Below are 11,355 nucleotides of genomic sequence, written 5' to 3'. Positions count from 1 at the left end.
AAGATAAATCCTCCTATGAAATTTTTTTTGCATGTATTTTTTGTATTTCTTGTATAGGATCATGTTTTTTACCATTCCTATCATTGAATTTTTTTAAAGAAAACATTAAGTTAACGGCCTTTTGTGAGATAATATATGATATTTATTAGACTTTTTTGTTATTATAAATTTTAGAAATATGCACTTGTCAATTATTTTAGCAACCTCAAGGATCTTAAGATTTATATATATATTTGTTACACTGGTTAATGATAGAGAATTTGTCTACATAAATTGCATAGAACATTATTAATAGACAAACGCATATTGAATTGAAATTAGGAAAAAATGAAGACATGATTTCACGAGGATGAGATTTTCTAGAATTATCACCTATACGTGGGGAGGAAGAAGAGAGTTTGTAAGAGGGTAAGAGTTTTTGCTATGATTTACACGTGGGAAGGGTCAAACTTGGATCATAATATGTAAGATAAGAACTGGCTTGAATTTTTCATAAGGTTTGGTCTACTTTTAAAATGTAGTTTATTTTATAGTGAATTAATTTTGGTCTAATGTGTCTAATTGTCAAGATCTCATATTTTATATAATAGTAAAAAGAAGTTGCTATGATCTATTGAGTAACAGTAAAAAAACTTATTAAAAAGAAATAAAAAAATGTTAAATTTATATAATAGTAAAAATAAGTTACTATGATCTATTGAGTAATGGTTAAAAAAACTTAATGAAAAAATGTAAAAAAAGGTTAAATGCAAAATTAGAATGCCACGTGGCAGGACAGTAAAAAGAAGTTACTATGATCTATTGGGTAATTGTAAAAAAAAAAAACATAATAAAAAGAGGTAAAAATGCTAAATTTATATAATAGTAAAAATAAGTTACTATGATCTATTAGGTAACGGTCAAAAAAACTTAATGACAAAAGGTAAAAAATGTTAAATATAATATTAGAGTGCCACGTGGCAGAACCTCATGCACTCACACATGAGGTCTCTGCTTTTATATATATATTGATGACACAGACACAAATTATTTTACAATATTTCTACAAACTGTTGATGTGACAAATTCTTACAAGTTCTAATATAAGCTCATCACTAACATTACATTTTTACTTACAATAACTATTTAAAAAATGTTAAACCCACATTAACAGTTAGTAAAAATGTTATAAAATAGTTTGTGTCAGTAGCATTACTCTTTATCATTTATGCCTTACCACTAGTGGACTCTGCTTATCGAGGAAAGAAGTGCCCATGTAAAGAGAAGCATTATAGACTTATAGGAATAATCTTTTGGTTCTTAGGGTACATTGGGTAATCTTGATACCACCTCCAAAAGTTGATGATTCAATTCCTTTTATATATATAAAAATAAATAAAAATAAAAATAAAAAGAAGAAAGAATCTCTTACCATCTTTTTTCATCTTGACAGGTGAATATATATATATATAGCAAGGAGAATTGGAAGCAAGTGCAATTAATTCCTCAATTTACTTTATTGCGCAGTTGGTGGCATTTGTTTCCTGGTCACTTATACCCACTAGTGTGTCAACGAGGTATACCTTGAATTTTGAAATTTTCACTTTATCTTTAATCTTGTTCCCTGTTTAAGAAGTATAACAGTCTTTTATTTTCAGATAGGATGGACATGTTATTGTCGGGATGCATTACTGTTGTAAAATGGACAGTAAAGCCCGTCACACGTCATGTTGGTTATTTGTTCCGTTTCAAGAAAAATGTTGATGATCTTACCAAAGCAAAAACAGACCTGGAATTAGTGCAGCAAAAGGTGCAAGAGGCTATCGAGCGAGCTGCAATGAAGACTGAGGTTGTCGAGAAGGATGTAGAAAAGTGGTTGGCAGATGTGAATCAACTCTTGGAGGAAGTACAGGCTTTGGAAAATAAAGTACAAGTAAACTTGAGGCTCTGTAATGGCTGGTGTCCTGATTGGATTCGGCAATACAAGTTATCTAAGGAAGTCATACAGAAGACAAGTGTTGTAAAAGAACTCCAAGATAAGGGCAAATTTTCTGAATTGACCCATCGTGCTCCGACTCCTGGCATAGAGATATTTTCATCTAGTGATTTCAAGGTGTTTGAATCTAGAAACTTGGCTTTCCAACAAATTATGGAGGCATTGCATGAGGATAACAATAAAGGGATTGGACTGTATGGAATGGGAGGGATTGGGAAAACAACCCTGGTGAAGGAAGTATACAAGAAAGTCAAAGAATTGAACATTTTCAATGACATTGTGATGATTGTTGTGTCCCGAACTCCTGACGTTAGAAGAATTCAAGGTGAAATTGCAGATTGTTTACATTTGAAACTTGAAGAGGAGAGTGATACTTTTAGAGCAAATCGAATATGCTTAAGAATAAAGAGCGTAGAGAAGATCCTCATAATTGTGGATGATGTCTGGGAAAGTGTCGAGTTAAAACATTTTGGAATTCCATATCCTGATGATGATTACAAGGGTTGCAGGATACTTTTAACTACACGAAGGAAGAATGTATGCCATTTGATGCTTTGTCATCAAAGGATGATTTCATTAAATTTCTTATTGCAGAACGAATCATTGGCTTTAATGAAAAGCATAGTTGGTGATAACCCAGACTTGAATGATGTGATGCTGAAAGTAGTTGAAGAATGCAAAGGTTTGCCTATAGCAATCAGTACTGTAGGAAAGGCTCTTAAAGGCAAAACTGTAAATGAGTGGAATGAGGCAATGTATGAACTAAGAAGGTCTAGACTTGTGGATATAGAAGGTGTTAATGAAGAAAAAAATACTTATGTATGTATTAAGTGGAGTTATGATCAATTAAAACGCAAAACCAAGATATGTTTTTTGTTGTGCTCTTTATTTCCAGAAGATTATAATATTCCTATTGAGGAATTGACTATATATGCCATGGGACTAGAGGAAGATAAAAATTTTCACTCACTTGATGAAGCAAGGAGCCAAGTGCGTGCAGCAATCAATAACCTCAAAGATTCTTCTTTACTACTAGAAGGCTCAGAAAAAGAATTTGTGAAGATGCATGACATGGTTCGTGATATTGGCTTATGGATAACATCAGAAGGGAAAAATGAATTCGAGCTAAGAGCCTACACTCGTTTAGAGAGAAACACAAACTTAGAAAGAGCCACAGCAATCTCCTTGATCAATTGCAACACCGAACAACTTCCCGACAACTTGGTATGTCCAAGACTCAACATTTTGTTATTGGGTAGAATTCAAAGTTCCAAAGAAATCTCTAACGCATTGTTCAAAGGGATGAATTGTCTCAAGGTTTTAACACTAGATAACAAAATCTTGTCATCACAATCACTCGAATTATTGACAAACCTTCGAACCTTATACTTGAGAGATTGCAATTTCAGTGATGACCTCTCTTCATTGGGAAAGTTAAAAAGACTAGAGACTTTAAGCTTTTACAAATGTGAAATGGTTGCATTGCCAACTGAATTAGGGGAAATGGCGAGTTTAAAAATGCTAGATTTGACAGATTGTTATAAACTGAAATGGATTCCACCAAATGTGATAGGAAGATTATCCCAATTAGAAGAACTAATCATTAAAGGGAGCTTCAAGAATTGGGATGTTGAAGGGACAACCTCAGAAATAAGCAACGCTATCTTATCAGAGTTGAACTCATTACCCCGCTTGGTTAATCTCTCTCTAGAGCTGAACTTGATCATGTATTTACCCGAAGGCTTTGTTTTCCCGGACTTGCAAAGATATTTCATATCGATTAACACCGTGCACCAGGTTTTTTTGCCACTTCACAAATATCGGAGTTTAAGATGTATTAACTCAAGAACCTTAAAAATCAAATATTTGAATGCCTCCTCAATGAACGCAATGAAGTCGTTGTTCCATACCGTGGAATATATTTGGATTGAGTCTTGTGAGATGGAATGCATTGTTGATACAACTGGGGGAAATCATACAGCTACATTCGGTAATTTGGTCGAACTATATCTAGATGACATGAGCTGTCTGAGAACAATATGTGAGGGGCTCAACCAGTATGAAATCTTCAGCAATCTCACAGTTTTAGCCGCATCTAGATGCCCGAGATTGATCAGTCTCTTCTCGCCGTCCCTTGCTCAAAGTCTAAAAAAGCTGAAAGAACTCTCTATTCACCAATGCCATGAAATGAAGCAAATAATTTCAGAACAGGGAATGATATTGGAGAGTCACGGTCAACCAATATGTCTCCCAAAATTAGAGACTCTTTGGGTAACGAAATGCGGAGAACTGGACTATATCTTTCCTATCTCAGTTGCTCAAGATCTTCCGCAACTAGAACGTCTATCATTACAAGATCTTCCTCAATTAAAGCAAGTATTTGGCCATGAAAAAGGAGGAGATGATGGGGATGGAAACAACAGCGTGCTATATAAGTTGAGAGAGTTTAGATTATGGAACTGTCCTAAAGTGAAGTTGTCATTTTTTGCAAATGTGGAAGCGAATACGCCAGCTCTGCAAAAGGTAATTTCCTAATTCTATTTATTCTACTCTTTCTTCGGTTTTGCACTTTCTTTCTTTTTTTTTTTGTGGACAAAAACTAGTGCACCGGTGTTTGAATTCCATTTTTGTTTGATGGTCATGAGGTGAAAATAGTAAACAAACCAAAATAAATAAATCCGAATACTAAAAGATTTTCAACTAGTGTACTGTTGCTTAGGAGTTAGGACTAGCACGTATGGAAATGAAAAAATTTTTAAAAAAAATTGTTATTATACTTTTAATGGAAGCGATGTCACATACTCACATGTAATAATAATAATAACAACAACATTTGTAATGGGCATCACAAATTTAGAATTTTCCACTAACAATCCATTTGTTTTAAGGAAAAATCTTATGTATATATATTCCTTCATATTTTCATATGCTTGGTAACATCAAAAAAGAATTGGGTTGAGGGAAACTGTCTCTTAATTTATCTTATTTACCTTAACATAAGATAGAATTATTTTCTGCTAATTTTTTTTTAAAAAAATAACTTTATCTCACAAGGTTGAAAATATATATATAAATATTTTCTTAAATTATTTTAATGTCAATTGTGAGTCCAACCCACGTGACTAGCCCAAAGGATGAGCTTGCCATCCAAGATTAAGGATTCCTATCTATAATAGTAATAGGAAAAGAAAAGGTCAAACATATATAGATTATAAAAACCAGCGTGCAGAGTTTTTTTTTTTTTTTTTTTCCTAATAATAGATATAGAGAGAAACACATAGAAAGGGGCAGCTGCATAAAGAGAAAAGTGAAATGTGATGTATGGAGCGAAAAAACAAAACAAAAAACAGCCAAGTTGCATTGAGTGCAGTGAAAAAAATTGTTTGTGTGAGAGTAGAGAAGGCAAGGAGATTTTCTTTACCTGAAACATATACACAAAAGAAAATTAGTTCGGGTTTTTTTCTAATAATAAATTTTTTTGGGTACTACAATCACAGGTAGTTTTGTGACTGAAGATTTCAAGTGAGTTTATATTATTTTTAAAGTTATATTATTGTATTTGGTGTGTATCTCAAGTTAGGCTAAGCTTGAGAGTATATTGTAATTGATTTGATAATATTGAAGAGGTAGGCACATTATTGAATCACGTAAATCTTGTCTTCTGTGATTGTTTCTTTTGGCTCATATTTTCTCTATTTTTCACATCTCACAAATCTAGGAATTGGGTTAAATTTCTAACAAAAATGATATAGTTTTTTTTTTAAATGTTTTTTTTTTTGAAAAATAATTCATTTTCCAAAATGTTAATGTTGAAACAAATTTAGTGTTAGTGTCCACTTAGATGACTTTTCCCATGACGATGATATTTAGTTCTTGATAAAATCTGTGTAGTGTATGAATTTCTTAGAAGAGTATTGAATATCTTTAGAGTGTAGAAAAGTATTGAGAGTTTGTCAAGTATGTAGATCACATGAAGTATGAAAACTATGAGAAATATGAAGATCAAAGGCTATGAAGGTCAAAGGTTATGGCTGCTTGACAAATTATTCTCGTTGTAATATAGGTGTTGTGTTATATGGTGATGAATGCTCCCTAGTTTCAAGTGGATCCCTCCCCCTCCTCCCTTCTCTCTTTTTTTTTGGGGAGAGGGTACGAAAGAGATGGGTAAGAAACTCAATATGAGAAGCCTGGAGAAGGTTTGATTCATTAGGCAAAAGGTCTTTGACCACTTTCCTAGTTTTTACTAAGAACTAGCCGCAAACCCACGCAATGCATGAGAATATATAAATATTATATAATGGGGTGTAATATTGAAAAAGTAACAATTACTTCAAGTATTGTCTATTTAAAAAAAAAAAAGATTTATACAAGTTTTTTTTCTTTTTAACTTGACAAATATATCATTCTATTTTTTTTTTTTTTGTATTTGATTAATATTTATTTAAGGTGAATTATATTCGTATAACTTATATTTGCTTAATATACAACTAAAATTTATAAGTTTCAAATTTATTATTCAAAATTTTCATCTCTTAAGGATTATGAAGATTATCATAATGACCAAAACTCATCACAAAATTACAATGTTATCTTAATCAAAATTAAAATTAAACCAAAGGAATAGAAGATAAACTTTATAATAATTTATTACTCAAACAATTGGTAGACATATTCATATTCATAGCCATGTAGATTGTATTTTGATATAAGCTCAAATTCCAATTTCCAAAAAAAAAAAAACATAATAGAAACTAAGTATTAATCCAAACCAAAATTTAAACAAAGCTATAAAATAGAGATAGAAGACAAAAAATAATAATAATAAAATAAGTATTAACCCAAAAAAGCTATAAAGAGCGATAGAAGACTTTGTGAAGAGAAATTTAAAAAAAAAATTACAATATCAAAACACATACTAAAAAAATCATCAACCTTATATAAAGTTATATGAAAGAAAAAAAAAATCCACCAAGAGAGAGAGAGAGATTACTCACAATTTTTGTGTGGGAAAATATGGATTGAATTGGAAAAATGATATTAAATTTATACAAAATAAAATGGGGAGAAGAAGGGTCAAAATATAGGAAAGAAAAAGGATGAGAGAAGTGCAATGGAAAAGTAAAGAGTAGTGGGGAGATAAAGAGGCAAACATGGAGGAAAAATGTTAGAAGAAGTATAACAGTTTTTTTTTTTGAGAAACGAAGAAGTATAATAGTAAGTGTGGGCTAATAGAGAAAGGAAGGGTTTTTTTTCTTTAATTATAAGAATAGGAAGAAAAAAAAATTTTAAGAGGAAAGAAAATGTAGAAAATGAGTGAATAATGTGGCTGTTGATGTGGCTTAACAAAAGCGTAACAACTATAAATACTACGCTTCTATATATATATAAGCATTTGTCTAGATATTTGGTCAGATTTCCTAACTAGTACAAAGTACTTAGACAGCTAGGCCTTTATTAAGAGCATTCACATCAGTTCTTTCATTTTACACATCTTTTTTTACACTAAAAACCTATTTTTTCTATTTTACACATCCATTTTTACAAAACACCCACATCAGTTCATCTATTATATCCCCTCTTTTAATTAAATAATCAATTTTCTCACATTTTTTATTATTTCCCTCAACCACCCCCTTTAATACGCGCGCGCTCTCTCTCTTTCTCTCTACCCATTTTTTCTGATTTTTTGCTCTCTCTCTATACCCATCTCTCTACCCGCTCTCTACCCATCTTCAGATCAACTCTCCCTCTCGATCAACTCTCATCAACTCTCCCTCTCGATCAACTCTCCCTAGCTCCAATCCACAAGCACCGAGCTCTGATCCACAATCCACGAGCTCTGATCCACGATCCACGAGCTCTAAGCTCCAATCCACAGACAAGACCCACGAGCACTGATCCAGTCAAGCATCGATCGTTCCACAAGCTCCGATCAAGCACCGATCGTTCCGATCAAGCGCTGATCTGTGTTTGTATATCTCTGGTTTTTTTTTTTTTTGAGCAAGTGTATCTCTGTGTTGATTTGTCTGTGTGGATGTGTTTGTGTGTGGGTGTGTTTGTGTTTGTGTTTGTGTGCATCTAAGGAAAAAGAAGAAGATGAGGATAGACTGAGTTTGTTGAGCACGGAGAAGAGAGAGAAAAAAATGAGCAAATGGAAATCAATAAAATAATAAATGGACAAGCTACAGTAGCCGTGTATATTTACACGGTTACTGTAGCTCGTGGATGGATTTGCACAATTTTAGACAGTTTTACAATCACTGATGTGGGAGTTTTTTTTACCAAAATGTGTAAAATGAAGAAGCTTTTGTATTAGAGAAGACTTTAAAAGAACTGAAGTGGTTGCTCTAAGAATGGCAAAATAGCCTTTGTCAAGCCATTTGGTTAGGTTTCTTGATTAGTGCAAGGTGCTTAATGGCTAGACCTGTATATGATTTGTCATTTAGTTGGATTTCCTAAAGGGCATTTAGAATGTTGGACCTATGAATGATTAGTAATTTTGTGGATATATAATTTATGATTAAGTTTTGGAAAAAGAAATCGGAGTTCCTTACTGTAAGTGTTGTCAAATGCGAGGATACTGACCAAAATACATGCTATACATACTAGCTCATCAGAGGTCAACAGATTTGAAGAATACATGCCAAGCTTCATATCAATCTGTCAAGTTTGAACTACATGTATAGAAAATGTGTCTTGACTCTTCGCCAATTGAGCCCCCTATGAAGAACGACTTTTTTCTTTTCTTCTGGCTTGTAATAGAGAGAATTTCTATTTAGCAAATCTAATTTCCCTTAAGTAACATATTGATTTCTTTGTCAATGGGTCCCTCAAGTTTGTATACTCACTCTTTCGATGCTTCTTGTCTTCTAGTAAATTGAGCTTCACAAGTTAGGCTACGTGAGGGAGAAAATCAAGTAGTTATTATAACATACAGTAACACTACTTAACCCAAAAACATAAACTTATGAGTTTTGGTCCAACTATGTTATTTTAATCACTCATTTTTCATGTTTATCAAAAAAAAATAATCACCCATTCTTCTTGTTTATAAAAAAAATAAATAATCACCCATTCTTCTCATTATTATTTAATGTAGGACTTTACTCACACATATATACCCAACATTCTTGAATTCAAAAATGATATTCCACCAATTAGAGCATGCTTGGGTCTCATGAAGTTTCTTATTTTGCGTAAATATGAACTTTTATTTGGAAGGCCAATTCCATGAGATATGAGAGAATTGATATGGGTTGTGAGCCTTGATTTGTTAATAGAATATATGGCCATGAGATAAATCCTTATTTTAGTCATTTCAGAGTGTTTTAGAAAAAGATAACCATTTTGTGTAATCATGACTTTTAAGACCCATTTTATTATATAGGATTAATCTTATGTCCATACAAGGCATGACTTAATCAAGAATCAAATATAAAATAAAAAATATTTCAATAATATAAATATAAATTATTAAAACAAATAGTAAAACTAAAAGAACAAAAATTACTTCAAGTTACGTGAAAAATGCACATTGTATACATCCAAGTTTTTATAAAACCAAAGATTATACTAAATTGTAAAATAATTTAAAATTTAAAATAAAATAAAAGCCTTTTGAATATCTTTAGAGTTTTGATTATTGAGCTTAATCAGAATAAGATTCATTTTTTACAACAATAAACAAAAACAAAAAAAAAACAAAAAAAAAACAGTAAATAGAGTTTTACTTGAAGTAAACTATTGTTAATAATTGTAACGTACTTCTAATGATTCACATAGTAAAATTATGTTGTACAACTTGTAATACTTTCATTTTGCCACATGATTTCACATGTAAGGATTTTTTGTGTGTGTATAAATAGGTTTTAGTCACAACTTATGTGAATTCTTGTTGCTTTTAATTAATAGAGACTTAAATTGGTACCTTTGTAGCTTCAAAATTTACAGATCTTGTATGTGGAGGATTGGAATGCAACTTCATTTGATTTGATGCAAGGTTTGTCAAATTTGGAAGAATTAGCCATTAGAAATTGTGGAGGAATCCAAGAGGTGATTAAGCTTGAAGGGCTTCTTACTATAAAAGGAGAACAACAAGAACTGTTACTCCCAAGATTGGAGAAAATGTTGTTGATTGATCTACATCAACTGAGGTGCATATGGAAAGGCGCAACTAAACTTATAAATCTCAACAATCTTGTAGATTTAAAAGTCATCGGGTGCAAAAAATTGGAGCATCTATTCACACCGGCCCTCGCTCAAAGCTTACAAAAGTTGAAATTTCTTGAAATTAAAATGTGTGACGAATTGGAGCATCTAATTCTTGAAAATGCAGAAGAACATGTCTCCTCAGAGCGTCATCTCCAACCTTTATGCTTCCCTAAACTATAAGAAGTTGATGTCAACTACTGCAATAAATTGAAATATCTCTTCCCCATGACCGTCGCTGATAGTCTTCTGGAACTAAAGAGTCTCGTAGTAAAAGAAAACTCCCAATTAATGGAAGTATTCACACATGAAGGAGACACCGGAGTTCAAAAAGATGTAACGCTCCCTCTACTAGTATTTATGAAACTCAAAGGTCTACCAAGCCTTGTTAACTTCTGCCCAAAGAACTATCAGTTTATACTGCCAAATTGGAGGGAGTTAGTAGTGGAAAGCTGTAAGAACATGAGGACGAATTTTACTCGTACTCCAGACAGAATTGTGATTAGAAATGGAGAGGTAATCCAATATTCCTGCCTTTTTTTTTTTTTAATTATCTACTCACTAAATTAGAGTCAATTATAGTAGTTGTAAGTGCACAATTGCACTTGGACCCAAAGACAATTACGGGCTCAGGCCCAATGAGCCTTAAACAATAAAATTTGTAGAGTGTGGGTTTGAAACCTAGGTTAGAGGTACTGAGAACTTGATAACAAGCTAAAAGTTACAAACACTTGCAAATAACAAATGATAATTGCAAATAAACCTCCTCGGACGTAAGTCAAGGACTACTTCTGTATTATTTCCCTTTCTCTTTTAGAAGTTACAATTCTTAATTTATTTCTTTGTTACTGACCCCCCCCTTTCTCTGGCGTTCATCCCCCTTAAATACTTCTTTTTCTGATGCTTTATCCACGTGTTGCTCCAACCCCCTCCTCCCTATATATTTCTTTTCTTAGTACCTTTGAATAGTGACCAGAAGTTTCAGTTCTACTGTTCAGGGGTCACTTCCCCATTAATGTGACCAGGGAGGTAGGTGCAGAGTCTTTAATGTGGTGGTGGCAGTCTTTTCTTTTGGTATTTTTCTAACACCGGTGTACCTCGAAGATTCAGTGTTTTCCCCTTTAACCATTAGTCTTTCTAGAGCTGTGCCTTAACCTTCATAATGAAGCTTT

At 32.6% G+C, this 11,355-nt stretch overlaps 1 protein-coding gene across 1 annotated transcript; it reads left to right on the top strand.

Annotated features, from left to right (window-relative positions):
• Positions 1-1,642: 1,642 nt before the first annotated feature.
• LOC142615923 (putative disease resistance protein At4g27220) lies at positions 1,643-10,723 on the top strand. The gene is made up of 2 exons (XM_075788833.1): positions 1,643-4,498; positions 9,911-10,723. The coding sequence occupies exons 1-2, from the start codon at positions 1,643-1,645 to the stop codon at positions 10,364-10,366; spliced, it is 3,312 nt and encodes a 1,103-aa protein (XP_075644948.1). The 3' UTR covers positions 10,367-10,723.
• The last annotated feature ends 632 nt before the right edge of the window (positions 10,724-11,355 follow it).

This window comes from Castanea sativa, chromosome 11 (genome assembly GCF_040712315.1).
Source record: "Castanea sativa cultivar Marrone di Chiusa Pesio chromosome 11, ASM4071231v1".
In the NCBI taxonomy this organism is placed as follows: domain Eukaryota; kingdom Viridiplantae; phylum Streptophyta; class Magnoliopsida; order Fagales; family Fagaceae; genus Castanea; species Castanea sativa.
This window is presented reverse-complemented; position numbering and strand designations above follow the sequence as displayed.

Excerpts from the sequence above, each read along its gene's own strand:
- LOC142615923 (XM_075788833.1), top strand. The coding sequence starts at position 1,643 with ATGGACATGTTATTGTCGGGATGCATTACTGTTGTAAAATGGACAGTA. Across the intron at positions 4,499-9,910 it reads ATACGCCAGCTCTGCAAAAG|CTTCAAAATTTACAGATCTT; the intron begins GTAATTTCCTAA and ends GTACCTTTGTAG.